At 37.4% G+C, this 25045-nt stretch overlaps 1 protein-coding gene across 1 annotated transcript in view; it reads right to left on the minus strand.

Moving 5' to 3' along the window:
- The window catches only part of sema3bl (sema domain, immunoglobulin domain (Ig), short basic domain, secreted, (semaphorin) 3bl), a 63924-nt gene extending 60945 nt beyond the window's left edge, over window positions 1-2979 (minus strand). The window contains exon 1 of the mRNA XM_032570882.1: window positions 2655-2979. Coding sequence (XP_032426773.1) covers window positions 2655-2760 — 106 coding nt within the window. The 5' untranslated portion in view covers window positions 2761-2979. The remainder of the gene's footprint in view (window positions 1-2654) is intronic.
- Window positions 2980-25045: the final 22066 nt, after the last annotated feature.

Raw genomic sequence — 25045 nt, forward strand, 5'->3', positions numbered from 1 at the left:
CTTGAGGGGCACAAGTGGAGAGTTCTCTTTCATATGTAAGGCAGTTAGAAATTACATATGAAGTTGTTTAATTAATTAAAAAGCCATTTTAGTGTGAAGAGGATTTGTGTTTGTGAACGCAGTGCCTCAAAGTGCTGGCACAGAGGTTTGAACTTATTGTGCCTTAACTGGACCTGGTTGCTTAAGATAAAAAATCTCACTAGAGCTTCTGTTAATAAAAATGTTGTGTATATTTCAGTCCTGAGAAGGCAACCTTTAGTTGGAATTTTGAAAAAAATGAATCACATTTAATTTTTCAAAAAAACCCTATTTTTCATATGTCTGATTTTGGTCAGTCGTAGCTCGTCCAGGTGGGGTAACCACTGGAAGCTGGATGTTAAGTGCTCCAAGATTAACAGCTGGTGGCGCCAGTCAGTAACCACACCACAAAAAGTAGGCGCGATGAGGTTAGATGATTTAACAAGCGAGCAGCAGTGAAAGCCCAAGCAGTGGAAATTACTTTGATTTGGTGATAAAAATGTCATGTTTATGAATTGCATAAACAGAAATGATTGGTATCTATTTGCAGTGTTTGTTACAATCTGAATAGGTAAAAATGTCAAGACGTATTAGTGTAGTTATGCATTATACAGTGTTAAAAATGATTTACTTTACACTGTTACATCTTTTAACTTCAGTCTACATGAACTTCAGACCAGTTCTTCAATACATTGAAAATGTACAAAACAACTACAAACATGTTGAATGAACCATAACAAACATGCACTGATAGACTTAATACCAAAGGCAAAACAATCCTGAACAAAAGCTCATACTAACCCATTCTCTAAGTTAGCCTTTGAGGATATCAACTTATTTTTTCAAACTCAATTGTATTTCCATATCAAAGATTTCCTCTGATATAAATGTAAACAAATACTGAGTCCAGGATTTTGCAAAGGCCAAAGGAGATAGGATTTACCAAGACACTATTGTAACTTTTAAATGAGCAATTGTTGTTTATTCACAAAAATCTAAGTTACCTTCCTACACTTAATTCTTCTATTCATTCCTTGCCAACCCACTGAGCTGTTTATTTGCAGTGCGGGAAGACCAATAAGCTCAGATGGTGGCTTTTCTCCTGAAAATTGAACAGGAGGAAATCCTGCGAGATATCTTGGGCCAATGATAATTGCAGAACTGCTTCGGGTGAAACTGGATGAAACAATGAGCCAGACTTGGCAACAACAGTCAACAGTACTTACGCACTCTTAAACCAGCTCATTATCTATGAATGACTCATGGACAACAACTGTGTCAGATTAGAGGGAAGGAAACGATGTAAACTGTCCAAAAGCAGACTGCATAGGCATCTATACCCCAGACATTATGTATAAGGCTTATATTATATGGGTCGAACGATGACTTGAAACTGCCTAGAAAAAGTTAAGAACTGTCAAGACATGTAACTAAGCAATTTTCTGCATTAAAGCAAGATGGCATTTTATAGGCTTTCAAAAAAGGTATTGAGGTATTAAAATGTGTCTACTTATTATAAAGATAACCAATAAGCACTAGATATTGGTACCATATGGTCAATATGCCTGCATTTCAAGATATCACTGACCCAACTTTAATCCCCAAGAATAATCAGATGTGCCAGGTGACATTAAACATAAGCTTCATCCTGTCCCGGTATATGTTTGCACTGTTGAAGTGACTATAATCACCACATTATGGTCAATGGAAATTCTAAAAATATGCTTCTAGGAAATTATAATTTGTTTATAGGTAAGTTTCAAGGAAAGTGAATACAAACAAAGTTTAGTTTGACAGATAAAAACCTCGAGGTTGATCTTTTGTCATCAGTCTAGTAGCAGTCTGCAAGTGTACAAGAAAATGGGATGGGGCACCAAAACTGGCTGCAGCCAAAGGCCCCCATCCTCCTAAATACGTCCCTGATATGGTATTATTTATACCACCTCGTCAGAATGCATTTTTAAAAAGTTACTCATTCAGCAACATTTCTAAGCTTGTTAAAAAAAAATCTTCTTTTTAGTTTATACTTTAGGTGATTAAGGTACACCTTTAAAATCGCTTCACCTTCAACAAATTTATTTATTACTCCCTATTGGGAAAACATATCGTCTTCTCATAAATTCCGACTAAAATCTAGCCAGACCAGTTTTATTCATAAAACTGTAAGAGCCGAATGAGCTGTGTGCAATAACCATTACGGCCAGTGCTTCTCCCCTCAGTGCTTGAAGCAGTTTAAATGTCAGTAAAGTTACTTGCTTCCGAATTCCGACGCGGTTGCCGTTCCTAATAAACTCTTTTAATAAGATGGTCGCACCCCGGTGGCTCTCACCGCAGAGAGGTGAAGCTCCGCCAAAAGCGCCTCCTCTGACTGCGCTGCAGAGCATGTGCTCCTCCTAAAGCACGTAAACCTCCGAAACAGTAGCCAAATGAGCGACCCGGATTAAATGCTTCCAGCTTGAACCACTACAAGAGAACAGAAAAAAAAAAAAAACGAAAACACGAGCAGGACATTTACAGAAAACTACAATGCAGAAATATTCCTTATCTGATGGACAGTTCTACCAATTAGTGTCACCTGCAGGAAAGCGCGCAAGCAAGCCAGGATAAAGAGCGTCTCTGTAATGAAAAAGCTTTACCTTTATAGGAGAGTCTCAGGCGCGGCACGTTTATTTTGGTCGCGCAGATGCTGGTGACGAGCAGCGCAACCACAACTTTGTTGAAGACGAAAGGTGTAAATCCCATAATTACTAACAGATGCACCTCTCCTTCTCACTGAGATTTTCTTAGACTAAACGTCAAAAGTCCGAAGGGAATTTTAGCTTGACCCTTCTCATCAAGGTGTTTGATCTTGAGGGTGTGTTAATTCCCGGAGCGTCAAAACTAAAGACGCACGCTGTCCTCTGTGTGGAGTGACTGCCGCCCACCAGAGCTGCCGAGCAGATTCACCGACTCTGCTCTGAATGCTTCCGCAGCTCAGTTCCCACAGCAGAGAGAGAAAGAGAGAAGAGAGAGAGAGAGAGAGAGAGAGAGAGAGAAAGAGAGACAGAGAGAGGGAGAGGGCGTGTGTTGAACTCTGGCTCATCCTTTTACGCAGAGCGCAGTTCTGCCCTGGGGTATTAGTTCATTGTTACATCAAATAGGCGAAAGGTGACTTACTTTGAAACGTTTAAAATGATTTGAAGCAACACATTTCACTGATTTTTTAAGAGGTTATATTGGCTCTAGTGTTTTTTATTTGATAGTGAATTGACTGGAAAATGGGTAGTGAGAGAAGGGGAAGACATGTTTCAAAGGTCGCCAGGCCGGGAATCGAACCTGCGACGGCATCGAGGACCTAAGTCTCTATATGTGGTTTGTGCTTAACCCCTCCACCACCACAGCACCCCACAGTTCACTGTTTTAATAGTTTCCCTTCTCATTGATGCCGACTGCAACTTTTGGTTTCAATTTGACATTTTTATTGGTTTCAAAGAAGACATTTGTCTGTTCATAGCAAATTAATTGGCCATCTGATCGGTATCTGATAAATGAATGTAGAGCTTTCGTTGTAGCATCATAACCCCAATTACCTTAAAATTTGCAGCCATTTCCTAACAAAGAGCTTTAGAGATAATATTAGTTTCATTTTCCTTCTATCACCTTGCCATGTCTGGTATTCATTTAACCTTTGGTCATTATCCTGCCTTGTTTATTTCTTTTCCAATTGTTTTACACTTTTATATAAAAATCTAGACTACTGAAATGCACTGAAATTATTGGTTGGATATTTTTATTACATGTTCCAGTTGGAGATGTGGCATAGCAATAAGAGATGCTATTTACTCTTTACTAGAGTCTTTACTAGAGTTGCCAATGAACATAAAAGGGGCTTTTTTGTTGAATAGAATAAAATACACATTTACAGTTGTTGGATATTCATGTAAAATTTCTACACTTTTACTTTACTTTTCAGTGTTGAGACAAAATTAAATGCCATTGAGTTTATGGCAAAAAAATCACAACTTGTCGTGTGTTGCATGATGGTCAAGGAACCAAACACAGGCAGTGTTGAGTGTTGAAAATAAACTTTTCACATGGATGCCTTATGCTCAACTGGGACATGAAGCGTCCAGATAAAGTGAACTAGCAAACAGGGCTCATATTATGTGAACGAGGGAAGTCCCACCTTCTAGCTTAGCTAAGTTAATAACAATCCCATAAATTCATGAGTTGTGCTTGAACAAAAAGGACAAAAAGACATCCATCTCGACATTACTCTCTCCTCCAAAATCTCTGAACAAGTGACCTTCTTTAACCCCTTCCTAGCCATTGTCACCATCTCAGGGGTTTAATTAAGTTGTGCCGTACCTTTTAAACACTCCCCCCCCCCTCATACATGCATCCCATTCACATGCAAGTCTATAAGTGCACACAGGGGTCACGGCAGAATGAGACTGAGCTATTCAAGGTATCAATGCTGTTGTGGCCCTGCTTCTTCTGGGAGCACTTGTTTGCAGCAGGAAAGAAACTCCCATACATGGTTTATACGGGCCGAAAGGCCAAGGGTGGGAAACGAGACGGGTGTGGCGATTTGCTGGGGACCCTCGGGGCTTCAAGTACCAAAGTGCTCTGCGCTTTTTTGGGCTAACTTAAATGTCATTGGTTGTTGATGTGAGCTGTTATCATTTTTGAGAACTTGCCATGACATAGCGGACCTCTAGAGCCACAGAAAAGTAAGTTGTAGTTTCGAAGCAGCATCCAACAGGGCAACAAGATATCGGATGTCTTCTTAAAGGAGACCTTCCAAAACCTCTTGATGTAAATATTTATGTATCACTGAAGAAAATAGCTTCCTCCAGTCAAAAGAGACCACAAGTCTTTTGACAATGGGTAGTAGCGCTTTACCCGCTGAAGTGATCCTTTTCTCCTTGAAGATAAGATTGTATTTCATCTAAACACCGTGCTTGCTGATGGATAAAAGATGTTGTTTCCTTCCAATTTCATCTCTTTTTTTTGCATCTTTTGTGGAAAGACATGTTTGAAAGATTTTTTTCCATTTGAAATTCTTCGGTTTTAGGTTGCCAGAAACTCTTAAACATGATCTGTCCTGTCGTCTCTGGTTTTGACCCATGAAGCGATATAACTGATACAGAACAAAATGAGATGCAACTGAGAGGAAAGCCACTGCTTTGGAATAATAAACCCATATGAAAGATCGAAGAGGTATCAAGTGATAGAAATTAATACTTCTCACCTCTGATATTGTGACAAATATAAGTTCATAAGATGCAGTGCTCCTTTGACATCATGTTTCTTTATAAAGAAACACATTTCACCATAATAGCAGCAGGTATGTGTCTTCCAGCTTTGAATATCCAGAGAATGCCCTTTCCTCTCTACAAAATTCTTCCGATTGGATAAAGATTTTCTATTAACACCTACGTACATTTTACTGCCTTCTCAGCTGGTTTCCTATCTGGACGTTGAGAAAAACATCTTCAGCACTAATGTAGGTTTTGTTTCAAGGCCATAATTTAGCAGATTTGCAGTAGCTTTGTGTCGCTTTAAATTTTTTTCATGATGGTTTTTACAATGCAATGTGAAATGTTCCGAGGGTGCTATAAACAAGCTTTGTTGAAAACCAGATATTTTTTTTTCTCCTACTTGAGAATTGTGCACCACTTTTGTGTCGGCTCTTCAATTAAGCACTAGTAAAAATAAACTGAAGTCTTGTTGTTACATGAAAACATTTAAAAATGGTGAAAGTGTATGAATACCTTTGCCAGGCACCATCTATTAAAAGCATTTACTGAGGTACGTTTTGACTTTTCGAAGTAAAGGGCTCTCATTCCTCAGAAGCACAAAACTTGTTTGTAGAACAAACAGACGTGGGAACCCAGCAGAAGAGACCACAAACGGGGCAAGTGTTCAAGAGCTAAATAATTGATTGTAAAAGCAGCAGCCTTCTTGCCATCACTGTGAAGTGTTCCCTGCATTTAACAAAGGAGCTGCTGACTTTAAACGACGATGGTTGCCTCTTTCACCACAGCCAAGCTAGCTGGAGGAACATGAGCAGTCGGGATGATTAAGCAAAGTGAATTTACTTTGCTCTGATTTGCTCTTTACTTTCCTGACCCCATATCTGACTTCCTCTATGTCATTTCTAATCACTGACAGCACTCATGTGGTTTTCTAACCTGCGTGGTGCTTTCTCTTAAAAATCCCACAAAGGATCGTCTTGTGTCTCAGGCTCGGCTTCCAAGGCCTTGAACGACGAAATTCATTCTGAAAGGTGCGCCAGACTTTTTAGGAAATGCACTGAGTGCCTGAAGGACTTTCTTTGCACCTCTCTAAATTCTCCCAGAATTAAATTATGCTCTCCAAGCTGTCAGTAGTCATGAAACGTGAAACTCTTTACAGCATTTTGACGCAGTGTCATTCTGAAAAATCCAGCTGAAACATCTGGAGTGGTGATTGGAAATGGCAGCGTAGAAGTTCATGAATTCACAATGTGGGAGGTAGGGCAGAAATAATGAATGGAGAACAAATTTGAGCCACAATGCACCAAGACAGCTGGTTTGTTTGTGCAAGTGCCTCAGGATTCATAAATGTTTAAACATTCTTAGGACAGACAGGAAGAAAGCCATGTACAGTAACAGAGTTTTCCTGCAGACAAAGTAGAATGAAGTGATTCAGGGCAGGCATTGTGAGAAAATGAGAAAGGCGGCGTACACCCTGGACAGGTTGCCAGGGCAGCACAGCACAGAGACACAAGGGTCAAATAACAATGGACACACACAACACACACTAATACCTGAGGTCAATTAGAGAGACCAGTTAACCAAACAGTCTGGTTTTTTTAACTGTAGGACGGAGTAAGTCAGATTTCAACATTTTCTGTAAATGGCCCCAGATAAATAAACACAAAATAAAAAAAGATATATTATGAATGTGTTATTTTTGCCCACTGCAGAAGAAACGAAGCAGTGGTTGAAGGAACAACTGTTTCAACTTATTGCAGCAATATCCAGCTAGGAAACAAGGACTGGGCAGTGGGAAAGATTGTATCGTCCAACTTCTCCCTACCTGGTGAGAAAAAAGTGACCCAACACAGAAAATGGAAATATTGACTTTCATGTGATGCTAAATGAAACGGAGCAAAACATATCTTCATCTCAAAAGGTTTTGTTTAATTTAAATTATGTAAATTGAGAAATAATTTTGAAAACCTGAACCTAAAAAACAAAATACAAAAGTTTTTCTAAAGACTCCTAATCCAATTAATCAAATAAATAGTCATGATTAGTTATCAGAAAACAGAAATAGTAAAAATTCTTGTTACTGGTCATATTACTCGTGCTTTAATTGTCATCACTCAGTTAATACTACTCGCTCTGCAAGAGTCTGTTGCAGCCTCATATGTTATATATTATGTAGCAACAAGGTTTACTGACTGGTGCTTTGACTTCTACAGCTTATTCAGTGTATGGAAAGTTAGTTAAATATCAAACAAAGATTCACTGTTTTTTAAACTGGATAAATCAAGTTTAAAAAAAAATTCAAGCAGATCGATTTGCTGAAGTCTTGAAAATATTTACCCTGTTTGCTGCGATTCTTCTCAGAAAAAGGGGAGTAAAGTAACCGCTCGCCTCATTCTGCAGTGCCATGAAACTGTGCCAACCCATAAAAAAAGGGCATTATTTGATTGTATCAAGGAAACTTTGACAAAGAACAAAAACACACATTAATGGATGAATCACTACCGTGAGCCAGCTCCCCCGGCTCACGGTAATGCCAGCCTGGGAAGCTGTCCCAGGCTGGCATTTGGCAAGAGATGGGATACACCCAGAAAGGCTACAATCTGATATGCTGAGGCCCATTAGACCCCCACACGCACCACCATAAATGAACCACACACAAATGTTCCAGCCAGTTAGCATGATTATACCAGTAACATTCTTTCTCTGCTGCAACAAATTTCAGCCATGTCCGAAAGCTGCTGGACACGAATTGCCGAAGGAAAATCAAATTCTCCAGCGTTAACACAACATTTTATTGAACTAGTGGTTTTAGTTAGTTATTTTGGCACTGAAATATTAAAATACATTCTTTACCAAAGACACAAAGGTGCAGAATTTTTTTTAATCTATTAATCGATTGCAGGTTTTTTATTATTATTTTAATGCACAAGGAAATAAGTAAAGAAAATAAATGGCACAAGACCAATTTTGCTGTCATGGCTTGAGTCTGCAGTGGCTGTGTGCTTTTATTTTTCTTCTCTGCTGTCTCGTTTCCTCCCTCCCCCTCTTTGCAGCTGATATGTACCAAAGGCGAGGATGTTCCTGCTGGGCTGCTCTGCCACCTGTAAACCATCCTCTAATCAAGCCACTGTAGGAAGACCAGCAGGGTTTCCATTCAGTGCCAGATTGTTCCTGTTAGTTGGGGCAGTCCAACTGGGATAGCTGCTCTGCTCTTAGTGAGAATCTAAAAGTTACTGACCTTTTTTTTCTTTTTTTTTTTTTCTTATGCTGTGGTGTGTAAAGGAATGTCCTCAAAATTTTGGAGCCATTTATGTTTTGTAAAGTAGTACTTTTAAGCTGAATGGCGTGCTTTTCTCCCCTCAATGTTCAGGTCTTGGCTCATAAACTGTGTTTCCATTACAAATTTGCATAAAGCTCTGTCAATATTCCCCCCAATGTAGAAAAAACTAAATTTAGCAATTGCTGTGTTTTCAGTAAATAAGAAAAGCAATTAAAATCACACATGAATAAGTTTGTTCACACAATAAGTCATTAAAAAAACCCACTGCATCCATCATTCTCCTTCTACTTCTTGTCATCTTTAACCTTCCCTCGTAACATCTGACAGTTATTGTCTCATTTAAATTTAGTTCTGGACTTTCACTGGGGCCTTTCTAAAACATTAGACTTAATCACATTTTGAGTGGAACCACCCACCGACATCCAAGCAAGGCATTTTGCAAGTAGACAAAAAAAACCTCAGTTTTAGTCTCCCCTGACTAGAGCAACTTCTTCACATGCCTGCTGTGTCCTAAATATGGCTTTTCTATGGCTTTTCTTTCAGCAATTGCTTTCTTCTTACCAGTCTTCCATGAAGGCCAGATTTCTGGAAGCCACAACAAAGCTGTCCTACTGAAAGATCCTCGCAGCTGTGGGACCAGCAATTGAACTGCATCACAGTGTGTAGCCAAAGTAGATTGTGTGTCTCCTCGAATATCATACAAACACTATCACATGTTTGATATTTTTCAGTATTTTCAGATAAAAAAAACAACAACTTGAAATTACATTACTCTTACATTTTGCAATGTTTTCCAGACAGGTTATATTTAGCAGGAATTGTAGACTGTAGACTTTACTTTTACCCATAGCCAAAACGAACAAAAAAAGCATCAGTCAACAAGGAACTGCTGTAATCCACAATTCACAATCACTGCAAGTAACTCTGTGCACACCCTTCATGTGACGGCACATTATGGAGAAAGCATCATGCTAGGGATGCTTCTCTTTCTTAGGGATCAAAAAATGATTCACGTGTTAGAACGATTAATCACAGTCGAAACCTAAATCCAATTAATGGATTGTAGCAGAACTTTGAACATTGATTTTCACAGATGTTTTTTCTTCCAAGCTAACAACTGCAAAGAACAATTTCCAAAAATTTCAGTCACCAGTCAAAGGCTGGCAGACTGTATTTCAGCCGCAATCATGCGACAAAATTTGGTTTCACAAAGAATCTTCTCATGTCATCTAAATAGACTGACATTTCACATTTTTCAGATTCCGTATTTTCGTTAAAATAAGCAATCATTTCTTTAATTATATGTTGCTCTGTGTTGGTCAGTGATGTAAATACCAAATAAAGTACAGTGGCGTTTATAGCGGTAATGTTAAAGTACGCTGACATTACTCAAGTACTCTACATGGTGCTATATGACGTACAAGGAGAAACAAATTTTGATGAATGAAAGTAACAATAGAATAGTCAATAGAATATGGGATCACAAAACAATAATGGTAAGCATAATGCATAATGAAAGAACAAAGAAAGTGAACAGATTATGGTACAGGGAATGGTAATGTGGAAGGTCTCCAAAAAGTGGAGAGAGACAGCAGAAGAAAGGAAACAAATGAAAGAAAAATGTGGTTGGAAGATCAAAGAAGAATAAGGAAACAGGAGCAGGTTGATGGAGCCAAAAAAAGAAGAGAGAGAGAGAGAGAGAGAGAGAGGCTGTAATAAAAGTGTGGATGCAACCACTCACTCAAAGGCCTTTTACCATGTATGGTGCAAAGACGACCAGCGTTTGGGGACTCGCTGCTTTTCCACACACAAAAACACACAAAGAAAAACTCACACAACATGCACCCTGTCAGGACCTTTAGGTGCCCCAAGTCTCAATTTAGACTGATTAGAGGTTGACCTTAGCAGTGAACTCCCACGTTTACACACAGTGAGGACTCCTTGCTGTCCTGATTAAGCTGTGACCCTGCCACTGACCACTGGATGCTAAACACTCCCAGACCAGGATGAAACACAGCTGACATACTTAAAAGACCACATGGGGGCTTCCATACTGGGGAAAGAAAATGGAAACCCTTAGCATGTGGATCTGCATGAGGAAGTCATTTAAAGCTCCTTGTTATCCTCAAAATGGCCGTGAGCTCACTTAAGGTTTAGGAAAAATGAAATGATGAATGTTCTTGTGTTTTGAGGTGAGGAGTTTGATTTGGAATATAATTTTATTTACCACTATCTACTTCAAAATGATGTACTTGTTGAGTCAATAAATATTCAAATGCTTTTTTGTATGTCAGTAATAGTAAACATGGTTTAAAACAAGCAGTTTTGACATTTATCGTGTTAAAACTGCACGTTAGAACACAAAGTAACAGAACGGTGACGTGGAAGGAGAATCTGACATGCTTTTTAAAAGACTTCTACAAATAATAACCTCAAAAGTGCGGCATGCATATTTAATACTTTGTTGTCTTTTTTGACAACAAAGTCAGAAAAGCTTTGAAGTATATGTAACACAGTAAACATGGAAGAAGGTATTCTTGTCAGATAACTTTTTGACCTACATGTGAAACAATATGTGTGGCAGAAAAGTAGAACTTCAAATCACCCTGAACAGATCATCCCAAATTTGAAACATGTCAAACATAAAGTATTCTACAAGATTGCTGTCACAATTATATTAAAATATGGCCTAGTGAAACATTATGAATTGAACTATTACTATTATGAAGTTTACATACTGCACTACTATGAACTATGTAAACTGGTAATACTTTTGTAAAAAGTATTCATGTCAGTCATAGATGAATATTGTTTTTTTAATTATGCAGATTAGTAGCAATATACCACTTCAGAAGGATTGCATCATGTCAACATGTGATAGGTTCTGTTATATACTGTATGTTGCAGTATGCACACAATCATCTTACTTTTCATTGGCGCAGCAGTTAAAATTCAGAACACGACAACTTGTTTGTTTCAAAATCCTTAAAAGTTTTTGTTGTCATGCTTTAATTATACTAAAGTAAATACAATGGTGAGCAGGGGAAGGTCATGCAACACATGCATTTTTTCATCCTGTTGTCAACATTTATTTCCTTCTGAGCTGAAACTTTAAATCCAGCCTCAATGAAGGATCTGAAAGCACTGACCCCGCTGCAGATAAGAAGAGATAACAGTGGCGAAATCTCAAATCAGAAACTTCTCCTGTCGTAACTTTCGTTTCCTTCGTCTAAATCATCCACTTTTTATCCCAGCCTTTTCCATCATGGTGCACATTTCTTCGGCTTCCAGCTAAATTCCTGCAAGGAGACGGACTACCAGTGGCTTCCTTATCACAAGAAATGTCGACATAAATTGCCCTTAATAGTGTGTTAGGACAACGTTTACTGTTGCTAGCATTCCTCTGTGTGCAGCAATGTAAATCTATCCTCCAACAGAGATATACAAATGGGTTATCACTGTAATTCACAGAAATGTTTACTTTCAGCTTATCTTCATATTTGAATGTTAGAGATAATTATTTTCAGCTCATTGGATTTTCACATTTTAATCACCTTTAGTGTTATTTTTAAAGGTGGTAAACCATGTAATTGCTCTTTCATGTTTAATAAAGCTCCTGCTGTTTGTCAAAGCCTATTTGATCAATGCAAAATAGTGTACAAACTAATTAAAAAAATCCCTTCTAATCAATGCTGTGAGTTGAGAACTCTTCCAGTTTGTATCCTCAGTATCCTCCCTGCTGTTCCCCTCCAATCTTATCACTCATCACTGTTTACCGTCTACTTCGAGCAGAAAAGAGTTAAACAATTATCAGCAAATTAAAGAAAAACACGCCGGTCGTGTGCGTCCACTCTGTCGAGACAAAGTGATGACTGTTGTGAGGTTCCCACAGCACGCCAAGGTCAGGACCCTAAAGTGGCTGATCAGTGTGATTGTGTCATGAACACACAGACCCACACACAAACACACACCGGCCACGGTCTGTGACCTGCGTGACCTCGGGATCACAGTGGCAGATGTTTTTCTGCTGATTTCTTCCATCCTTAACGGCATCCATCATCAGTGTCAGGGTGGAGGAGGAGGAAGAGGAGGAGGAATGCACGTGTTGGGGTCTGCGATTGTGCACATGCTGCGTCACTGGTGCTGAGTGATATGTGGTTTGTCAATATTTGGCTCTATTAAAATTTAGGAGGTGACCTGGGTGGTCGGAGTGAGGCCGCGCTCGTCCGCAAACGCTGGAGGATTAGACTCAAGAGGGAGGATAATGCTGGGATGAGTCGTTCAATTTGAGAGATGTTGCGTCACATGGAGAGTTTGAAAGAGGGTTTTTTCCAAAGAAGATCTTATAAAAGATTAGAACTAACAGTGTGGATTCATATTGCTTGGATCCACACATCTCTGAAATGAAACACCATCTTTACTAATCACTCAGTAAAGATGGTATCTGACCACAAGTGGTTCAACTTGCCAAAACAGAAATTATGTTGGAACGCTTTTCCTAAACTTGTAGAGACAAGTTTTTCAATATACAGTTCTTGTGAGATGAACATGGCTATTATCAGACAGGTTTACTTTAACAGTCAAGTGATGCACTTGACCTGTACTTCTTTCAGGCAAGAAGTCAGGCACGTGCAAACACAAAGATTACACTACATTGCAGCCATGGCAACACAACACAACAACTATCAAGATGATTCTTTAAACTTCTACAAAGTAAACATCCTAATTAAATCCTAAATGCACACAAAAAAATCTCAGCTGAATGCTTTAAATAACATGTAATAACATTGTCATTCTCTATAAATGATGCTACAGGTTTAGATCTATGGTCTGTGTTACAATTAAACCATTTCTAGGGGCCCCTGAATGTCTGGAGGCCCCTGAATGTCTGGAGGCCCCTACCAGCAGCTACTGAGTTTTCTGCAATCTTACAATTCTAGATCTCAGAGGTGCAAACATCAAAACATTATATAGAGCTAACCCCTTTGAGCTTTTTTTATCTATACAGCATACTGCAGCCAAGTTGTTGTAGAGGTTAAATAGATATTATTAGGGCTTAATTAGTAAAATGGCAGCAAATTTGCTTATTTCATAACTTCATAACCAGCGAACTTCTCTCCTCTGGTCTGTTAACAGCTACAGTCTCAGATCAACTCAGACCTCCAGGACTGTCAGCAGCAGAAACAACAACTTTCTGTTGCTATATTTTATATTTTATATTGAAGGCTCAATGACGAATGCACATTCTGGTGCGTGAGATAAATTGGTCTACAGAAGTTGCAAATTGCACTAGCTAAATAGTAAAAGACTCATGCAGGGCGCCTTGTGTTGTAGTACATAGTTCAGCTACAAATCACTCTTACAAGGCAAAAAATATATTAACATATATAATTATGACATATGTTAATATTTTATTGTTAATTTTGAATTGTTATCTTGATATAAGTCATTGTAAGGTGTTATAAGTGTAGCTCCTGTTCTTTGGTGCCACAGAAACATTGCCACATCTATGATCTAGTAATGCCCAGCATATGGAGATAAAAAACAGCCACCATCCTCCTGCTGTGGCTTCACCACAGGATTCAAAAGACTCTGTTTAATGTCTCTTAACCCTGAAACTGTACTGCCTTTCAAACCTTCTGAATCAAATAGGAAAAGAAAACGTGTCACCATAAAATTTATGAGACATTACATTTCTTTCCATCAAACCTCCTTCAATTTATCACCATTAAGACTTATGAAAATAATCCTGAAAATGATCTAAGTCTTTAAAACACTAACTGGTAGCTCGGCTGGGGCACAGGAAAGGGCTACGTGTGAGAGAGAGCTTTTACAATTGATCATCTGTCACTTCCCTTTTCTACAGTTTGGATGTGTGTGTATGAGAGTTTGCATGTGTATCTTTTTCCCTTACAGGAGTTCAAATTTCTCCTATGATGAAGATGAAAACATCATACCACCTGGGCTTCACCATCTGTGTTCTGAATACACCTAATCAGCTATTGGCATCATGACATAATAGAAGTGAGATTATGATTTATTTTTTTTTTATCCACTACAGCTCGACTCATCAGAGGATGCATTTAGATTTCCCCCATGCAGCTAACCAAAATTTTTGCAAAAAAAAAAAGCTATCATTGCTTTATGGTAAAATATAGTGGGATGAGCCGACAGAGTGCAAGCGACAGACAGAAAGAGGATGTAAACTAAAACAGATGGTCTAGTACAAGAAAACAGAAAAAAAACATAAATTATTTAGGATTTTCCCAATTAGATTTTTTGAAGTAGAGAGATATAAGAAAAAAGCGTATACTCAAACCCAACATAGTTCAAGCTTTTTACTGTGGGTGACCCTTAAATGCCCAGGTTCTATAGGTTAAAACTGAGCAATGAGAAATAATTGCTTATATTTTGATAACAAATGACTGAACCCATTTTTGATTAATAATTTAAAAGCGTCTCGAACCTATTGTGTTCTCATTAATTTAATAAGAACACAATTTTGCTTATGCAGCAAAAAAAAAACTCCTCTGAAGAAAAAAAAAGAGAAACTGATTCCTCAATAAATACTGTTTTGATAGTCTGATGGAATTGCTTCAATTCAAAATGACCTTTTCCCCTTCTTTTGCACAATGACTTATAAAGCAACGACATCTGCTCCTACCCATTTGTTTCTCATATTTTTGTTGTGTATTGCATATTTTGTATAGCATGCTGCTTTTCGTTTTCTGTCCAGAGGCTTTGAAGGCCACTTGGGTCCTCTTGGCTATTTTACAGCTTTCACAGTTTTGTTTGTAGCTGCTCCAAATTTCACTGACATTTAACTGGGGAAGACAAAAAAGAAATCGTTTACTGTGTGCTGCACTGAATTACCAACTTGAAAGAATCTCATTCTTCTTTATGTTGCTACAAAGGACAGTTCCTTTGGTGCATCGACCCACCATGTTTCTCATCACTCAGCCAGGTGCAACAGCTTGAAGTCGGCAATTTCTTTCTTTTAACAACACGTGGCTAGACAAATGATCTGGCCACCATTCTACCATGGAAAGGTCAAAAAGCTCTAAAACAAAATCTGTCATTTGCACCATCATCAGATTTTAGTGCAACTAAAGTGTAAGCATTCTAGCTAAACACCTGTTTTGACATTTCTATTTGTTGCAAAGTTAAATGGTTTCAAAATGGTTTTATCCTTAGGTTTTGAAGGAACACTACATTGCCTGAATGACTTATTCTGCACTGAACAGAAAAGTCTTATGGTCTGAGTTTGGAAACTTATGAAGACTTAATTGTTTTTATGAATCTACAAAGAATTTTTCTTGTATTTTTTTGCATCAGCACAGCACAGATATTGAATAAAACAAACTGTACTTTATAGATTGGTCAAACCTGGGCTGAAATATTTCACATTGATCTAATCTAATTCATTAATAATTTTGTTTTGTGCAGCTTGTTTGCAAAAACAATATGAAAAAGTATTTTTTTTCTAAAAATATATTTGGTTCCAACACCTTGGGTACTCATGAACTCAATCTTGGATAGCATTCATCCAAAAACACCTACTGGAAAGTATCTTCACATGCAAGTAAGACATTCATAAACCATTTAAATCCCCCCGGTTTATTATAGATAATACTTACTTAATAGTTACAGTAGCAAAAGAAGAAAACACAGACTTTTCAGGCAAACTTCAAGAGTTAATGTCAGTCTACTCAGACACTGATTGTGTGTCCCTAAAGTTAATACCAGCTATCAATGACCTTCATGACTTACTTTCCCTGCCCTTCACCATTTCCTTTCACTTCCAAGCACTTTTATAAAAGTCTTTCTGCTTCGCTGATGCCCAGTCGAGCAGCTACATCTTTCCTCTTCCCTTAATAGCCGACTCCGCCTTTCGCTGACCACAGACCAAACCAGCAGATGCTACTGAGCGTGCCCAGTGGAGGGTGATTTCAGGTTCCAATGGTTTCATGCTGGCAGATCACAGTTTGGTCAAAATAATAAAGCCAAAGAATTTGCTTCTTTGAGTTCAGCAAAAGTTTGAATTTCTTTAAGGAGTAAAGAAATCTGTCTGTTAGGACAATGTTATAAATTCCTTCTTCTGACACGTGTTTAATATAATGCTGTGGGGGAACTGAGTTTCTCTAGAACAGAAACTGTTTCTTATTAAATTATTTAAAAAAGTCAGAAATGAGGGTAAAGACAGACAGACAGCAATCGTTTTCTAATTGGCTCAAAATATTACTATGTCAGATGACTAAAGAGCAACTATTTTGTTTTCCTACATGGTTACTGATGGCTTGTCTATGCACCCATTTTATAGCAAAATTACTCTATTAATCATGCAGCATACAAATTTGGCCTTTATGGAAAAGTGGCAAGAAGAAAAACACTGTTGGGTAAAAAAAGCCAGAAGAAGTTCCACTTAAAGGTTTTGTCACCAAATAAGTGGATGAAAGTCAGATGTGCCCAAAACTGAACTTTCATGCAAAGCTCTATGTTCACAGATACTTTACTGTCCAATCTGACTGAAGCTTGAGTTATTTGCAAAGAGGGATGGGCATCAAAATTCTCAATGTACATGTGCAAAGCAGGTTGAGATTTGTTTTGTATGCTTTTGCTGTGAATAAATATTGATTTTTTTTAAAAAATGACAGAAAATGGTTGAATGCAAATGCACTCCACTGATTATTTTCAAGGAAAAGAAACCATGTAGCTGCTTTCTTCCTTCCACTTCACAGTTATATGCTACATTATGATGATCTGCAGCATGAAATATTTTCACGTTTGTGTTTGTAATGTGAGGGAGAGTCAAAAGTTCAAAGGATATGAATACCTTTGCAAACTGAGTACAGACTGACTGCAAACCAACTGTTACAAAAACCAAAAAAATGTTATTTGATTTTCTGCAAAATAATTTCTTGTCAGGCTTGCTAAACAATTTTAACTTTCAGCCTGAAATTAACTCACTCTGAGCTGTGGTTTCACTTAAATGATAATTCTGGCATGTATCATACGTACATATATATAAATAGAGTCGTCTTTTTTGCTAACATCAGCTGTAATAAAAAAAAATGTAAACACACTCTCTTGATCTGTGACATGGCACAATATAGCACATCGTCAAGCATTCGCTGCACATTATATATTCTCTCATTTGTGGCTCCTGACAGCTGCCAGCTTTCCTCTCACAGCTCCATTACAGCCAAGATGTGTCACGTTTGTTCAACGAAACTGTGAGCAAAAACATGTACAGTACCTTCAGACTGAAAGCCAGCAGGTAAGACTGTCAGCCAGAAGCAAATCACTGTGTAAACACGGCAGTCAGTGAACAAAGAGGAGCTTCAGTCACGAAGAGGGACGAGAATGAAAGCAAGCAGCTAAATTCTCAGTGACCATTTCAGTGACCTCTGCCGTAGTTCGATGTTTTCCTCTCCTGCTTCCATGAAGCTGCAGAGACTAATCTCCATAACATCAAACATAAACTAAACATTGTGTGCTGGATTGAAATTTTCTGCAGGGATCTAATCAAATGATTTATATGAAGTTGGACCATTCTGGGAAGTTTGGGTGGGTTAGAGTTTGAGGATTGTATTTTTCTTTGTCTTGTCTTGTGTCGCTTTGGTTTTTGTGAATTTGAACTTTCTATTTTGGGTCATACTGACATTTCCTTTTCAGAGTTTGTTCCCTGCTTTTAAACTGCAACACCTGTTTTGTGTTAGTCGTTCACCTTCCTCAGTTCATTCAGCTTCTGCCTTTCAGTTGTTCTTCTTCAGTTTTCAAGTCAAATGTTATAGACCAGTACTTTCTGGCTTGAATGTTTTTGCTTGTGCTGAACCTTTTAGTTTATTATTATTTTTATTATTATTATTATTATTATTTAAAATGTACAGAAACCTGGTTTAGATTTGAATCTTAATCGCTAACATCAGTGCACTCTTGTCAGATTCTTTCACAGGTTCAACTGTTTTCTGAAAATTGTTTTATTTTCAGAGTTGAAAACTTGAAGGCTTTCATAAAGTTAATTTGTCTTTTTGCATCTTATTCCTTATTTCTTTATCCGGTTCACTATTTCACACTATCGTCTATTCTGGTAAATGGCTTTACAATAAATATGAATTAAACTAAAAGGACAGCAATATTTTCATGTTTTTGTAACAATTACAATTAGACTTTGAGTTTCCAGAGCCACATTGTTACACTGCAAGGCAGCACATTTCATACCAGCATGAATAAAATCAACAATTCATTTGTCTGTCTCCTTTTAATTTTTCACTTGTTGCTTATTTACGCACTTGTTTTTGTTTTTTTTTACCCTCATTTCTTTTTTACATCAAGCTTTCGGCAGAGTAGCATTTTCTTTTTGAAGGTTCAAAGTGTCTTTTTTTATGTCTTTGTCAATAGCTGGCTCTATGACCCCTATTTATCTCACACCCCCTCTTTTCTTTAATCACAGAGTCACTGTCACTGATGTCTTCAGAGTTTCCTTCCTCTCTGTGTGTCTGCTCCTCTTTTTTGTTAATCCCCGCATCCCTTTCATCCTCCACATTTTCCTTTTTTCTGTGCTCATTAGTCTGTCTCAGTAAATTTCTCTCCCACATGCGACATCCACCAGACGCACACACCCGCAGACCTCTATCCACTTCTTGACATCCTTGTGCACACAGAGAACATTTAAAGGCCTCATAAACCTAAACATGTCCACATAGCAGTCTCCATAAAAACTGATGCTGGGCTACATATTTTAAAGAATGTGTCCATTTAGATGCATTTGCTCTGTGTCCTGCATATAATGATTTTTTTGGTTTACATCTGTCAATTTTGTCACCTTGATTTTCAACACTTTACAAAGTATTCATACCTCCTAAACCTTTTCAAAGTCAGACTCCTACAAAGTGTAATCTGATATTTTAATTGGGATGTTCACTTTTTTTTTTAAATAATTGTTGTTGCAAGTTACTTTTTTTGATTTCTTATTTCTGATGTCTACTCACTGGTAACCAGCAGTACCAACCGCATGCTCCAGACTGTACAGATCCGCTGACATATTCAGATTTATTTCACCTGAGCGTCTGTTCACATGTATGCGAGCTTATAAAAAAAGAAAACACTCTTGTTAAAACAACCTAAGCCTTCCATGATTTACGATTCATGTCTAAATCAATTATGTCTCCCATATCCCCGCGTCGCTCGTCTTTTACACTCTCAGTCATTCTCCTTCTCTGACTTCACTGCACCCCTCATTACACCTAAAAAGCAGAGGTCAGAAGGTAAACGGGAAAGGCAAAATGAGTTTTCAAAGAAAAGAGAGTAGACAGGAAGCAGAGAATGGAGCTGAGAGACGCATCACACTTGATACTGCAGAGGTAACAAAAACCAATATCAGTGTCTGGCAAAAGAAAGATGTTAATAGGGGAAAAAAATGTGGAAAAGTTAGAAGTACAACTCTGCAAAACACAAAGTTGGAATGCATGAAGTGTGATTTTTCTCCTACTTTCCAAGAGAAACTGAACGTAGTGCTGCTGTTGACCTAAAACAATCTCTCCATAGATTTGCTATGCTGTTAGCGTCTGTACTGTTGCTAATAAAAGAATAACAAAGAAAGTCAAGCAATTAATAGACAAAACAGTGAGACCTATTAAACATGCTCCAGTTCTTTTAGCTTTTTGCATTTAATAACTGTAATCATACCAGATAGATTTACATCAAATTTTGAGTTGAAGTTTCTCCCAAAAGTAGTTTATAAATTAGTCATTCACTTTACTGATTTTATCAATTTAAAATAAGTACAGTTGAAAATGTTAAGGTTATGCAGCATTAATTATCTGATATTACAATTTCACTACAATTTCACACAAAATGTAGGCTTACTTGGTATAAAGTCAGGCTATCTATAATCAATATCAATGTCACCCATAAAACCATAAGCGTGGAGAAAATGTTTGCAACAGGGGATACGAGATAACAAGATGATATGTTCCCAGCTTTCCCAGGTCTTCAAAGTGTTGGTTAGTAATTCTGGTTGCTTCATGTTCAGCTAATAAAGCTGATTAATTTAGTCAACAGTCTCTGCCAACCTTATTGTAAATATTATACTGTTTAGACTGTATGCAAAGATGTTGTTCATCTGAGAAAACATCAAAATCTCAATATCACTCCTGTCAAATTCAGCTTTTAGACGCCTCTCTGTTTCAACAAACCTGAATAAAATGATTTAGTCATTAGCAGGATTCTGATGCCTTCACTGAACTTCACTACAAAAGATTCAAACTGCTTGTAACAGCTCGTTTGTGTTTACCCCCTCTCCTTTTTTTATGTTTCTTTATTTTTTTATTTCATTTGGTATAACCTTCTCCTTTCTCCCCCACAGTTTGTGAAATCTTTTAAGACATTTGTTTTGCACAAAGAAAAATACGTTTTTTATTGTGGTTCTCATGTTATTCTCTCTCTTTTCATCTGGCAGTTTTATCCAAAGTGTTTCTCTTAATCACTTTAATATTTTTGTACAATTAGAAGGAAAAATTGTCCTCATTTACATAAATAAAGTTAAACCAATAACAAAAAAACATTTCTATCGTTGTATTGTGAAATACATGATAATGTTGAATTGGTTCTATATCTTCCCACAAGCTGATTTTTATCTTAAGAAAAACCTGAACTGACAAGAAAATCCTGGTTTAATATACAGGCGGCCGTTTTAAAAACCGTTATCAAACACACTGTTCTCTGAACTTTGCAATAAAACTTGGCTGAGAAACAACTTGGACACACATCTGGTGTAACTGTCCTTTTGAAGTCTAGATCTGATACAGAGTAGCTTAAACCTTTAATTTATGGCTCCGAGGTTCCATAAACACAAACGAAGGTGTTCCAATAAGTGGTTTAAGCAGAATAAGCTCCAGCGTTATATTTAACGACAGCGGTTGAACCTCCTAAACATGAGTGTGCAATTTAATGAGCCGCTTTAGCCGCAAAAACATAAATCTGCTCTTATAGAAGGTTCTAATTGTGTAAATATGCATTTGTTTTCTCTGACGATGCGATGATTCCTATTATTCTGCCACTGTTGATGAAGCACAGACCACCTCTTTAATCCCCCTTACAGCCTCCACCCACCCACCTCCACCCAGGCTTTAAGTCTGGCTTTTTTTATTACATCTACCGTAACTCAGCAACCCAACCTGGCCTGTAACATCTTCCTCTTGTAAATGAAGCTTATTTAATCCCCTCTCTGAAGCCTGAGTGATTAATTAAATGCCACAGGACTAAAAAATGACATAGTTTGCATAGTTTATGGCCACTTGCTCTCACTGAGGCACACAAATCAAAGGTGCCTGCAACCACGAAATGCTCTCCATCTGCTCAACTTTTACTCACGTCTGTTACAAATTAAGCTTAAGTGCAGAGATGGAGATAAGCTGCTCATGTGGAAAAACAAACATAAATTCATCGTACATTAATCTTATTATATCATCTTTAAATAATAATGCAATTTTTGGATAAAGATGTGGATTTGTTGATTTATTGCTGCGACATAAATTCAGTGTGTAACAAAGTAAAGACTAAACACAGAAACGTTGAAGGAGCTCGCAGGTTCATGCTCGAGTTCTGTGGAGTCCCATTAACGTCATTATTAGCAAATTTTACATCTAAGAATAAAATTACTTTCAATATTTGTGTGGCAAACATAACAGCAAGCTGTTAATAGCATTCCATCAGAGTCACAGTACAATCTGAAGCTGGACTCATTCCTTGGACTAGCAGACAAGACGAACTCTGAGTAGCCATGATGTTGCAGTGGAATGCTTCAAACTTAAAATGCGCATTTATCTCACCTTCTAACTCTTCTGGTCAGAAATTATTTTTAAGTCTTGTTATCACTGAGAAAACTGGCTGATCACAAAAACCATGTATTATCACTTCATCTCTTCTTCCACTCTAAGAGGAGGCTAACGCTGTAGAAGGCAGCTGATTCAGGCCTGTGACTTCCTCACTTTCCGAGGTTTCTACTCTTCCATCTGTTTTCTAACTTGTTGGGTTGGATTTTATCTGAAAGACAAGAGTCAGTTTGAGTTAATGAACATCAAACTAAATTAAATTTCAAAAATACACACTTTTTGAACTGTAAAAACCTAAATAAAAACAGAGAGACATTTTTATGAAGCTAAAGGTGGCAGAGAAATTATGCAGGACTTATATTGGTCCTTTGACCAGCCTTGCCTGAGTGTTTTGTTATTCAGCATTTAATATGACCAATGTTGTGCTGTAATAACCTGGGCAAGTTCAAATCATGGCTTGCAGCAAGATTGTCTTTTAAAGAGGCATCTTTGCTATCTATCCATAGCTGGTCTATGTACAAAGAGAATCCTGTGGTGAACATGCGCTTAGCCAAAGGCAAAAGGCTCTTCAACACAGAGGGAGCTGAACTAACACTCATATAGATCTTCAAACTAAATGGTTAAAGGAACAGTACACAAAAATATTCTAAGAAACTAAACAGGAAGAATTTTAGTCACTTGGCACTATTCTTTGCTCACTATTCTGACAATAGTGAACACAGGGAAATGAAGTGAAGATGACGAGACCTGCTGACTGCCGATACACCACAAGGAAATTATTGAAGCATAAACACAAAAGAAAAACAACAAAAACTAAATCTCATGCTCCATAAAATAATTCAGAAAGAGTGTATAATATACTATCTCCTAAACATGCCAAATAACTATTTTCAAAATGTCTAAATGTAAAACATCATGCACTGCTAATGAACCCTTCACAGTCAACGATTGCTTAGTTTAAAAAGCACCAAAATAGGAATAATAATGACTTTGTTAAACACTGACTTTGTTATAAACTGAATCATTTTCAGAAGTTGGATATACACAGCAAAAAAATAAATAACTTCATTTGCTAAGAGAATAAAAAACTTGAGGAAAAAAAAATCTCTATACAGTGAGATAAAATGACTGAGGATTTTTCTTTGAGCCTCTGCCAGGGGTTTGCAGCTTGTTGCTGATCTTTAATATGTGTGACTACATCAAAACTTTTCCTATTTTACGCAGGAGAACAGCGACTCTGCTTTAATCTTTCATTTTCCTTTTTCATTTTTTTTAACATACCTAATTGAATTAAGTGCCCTCCCTCACACTTGAACTACATTATTTTCGCTGCACTTATACACACTCACAGACAAACACACACACTAAAACCCAGTCTTCGACCCTCAGGCTAATTTCCTATTTCCATGCGGCGCCTTGTCCTAATCCTTGGTTTGGCTTTGCAAAACTGGCTCCCTGAAGCTGAACCAAACATACACAAACACAGTCTTTAATACACAAACACCATCTTTAATACACAAACACAGTCTTTAATACACAAACACACACAGAGATGGAGAGCAACCTTCCCATCAGCAGCCCTGAGGGAGCCCTAAAGGCCTTTATAACTTCTAGACACACATTAGATAAGAATAAATTAATAATATTCTACAATAAAAGGAATTAGGATTCACTTGTTGGTCATTTTTGCATTGACTATGTACTGGTTTAAAGTGATTTTAAAATGATAGAAAATCTCAGCCCTGGAATGTTGGTATTTCGCAGTAATGTAAGCAAAGTTACAGGATCCATGTTTTTATATAAACATTTTTTGCATATAGCGATTTTTTATATTTCCTAACTTACTCAGGTCTTATTTGATTAAAAACACTTTGATAATACATCTTCTTGAGTTAAGTTAGCCTTTATTATTTGCTTATAAATAATTCATTTTGAATTATATTTCACTTTTATAATTGAGTTTGTTTTGTCTAATCCTGGTGAGTTTTCACCAGGTATGTACAGTCAGGGTAGGCAGTCACCGGGTTAGTATCAAAAAGTAAGTACTTGTTTTCTCTCAGTCACCTTACAGACATTTTATCCCTTTAAGACGCCATGGAAACCACCGAGTTAAGTATTCCTTAATACAGATAAAACAACATCACTCTCTTCTGATCAGGCATGTGGCTGCTTACGTGTGAATAAGCAAAGCATTTTGGATGTTTTTATGTTAATTGAACATTTTTATTGCCCCAATTATATAGTAAAGTTAATTCAGGCAATACATTTGCTATGTCTAGTGATGGATTTATAGAAAGCCATTTTACAATAGATTTCTCTTGTACTGGTGCAATCTTCATACACAACCAAAAGTTCAAATATGACATTGTTTGCAGCCTAAAGAGCCTTTCATGCCTATACCCAAGCCAGTTTGAGAATTAAAGGTTTTACTGCGCTGCCGGTGTTTTTAAAGCAGTTTAATCATAAAAACCTCCCTGCAACATTTAACATCAATATATGAAGGGCCAACCCAGGTTGCCAAAGATTAATATCTCTCACTCGCTAACGCGACGCAATGAAATGGTTGTGTGAAAACGGGGTCAGCAGGAAAAAAGCCTCGCAAGTAACAGAAAACCAAAATTATTCAATAATCACATCTTATTTTATGCTAACAATACCACCATGCTATGTTT

Source organism: Xiphophorus hellerii, chromosome 1 (assembly GCF_003331165.1).
Source record: "Xiphophorus hellerii strain 12219 chromosome 1, Xiphophorus_hellerii-4.1, whole genome shotgun sequence".
Taxonomy (NCBI): domain Eukaryota; kingdom Metazoa; phylum Chordata; class Actinopteri; order Cyprinodontiformes; family Poeciliidae; genus Xiphophorus; species Xiphophorus hellerii.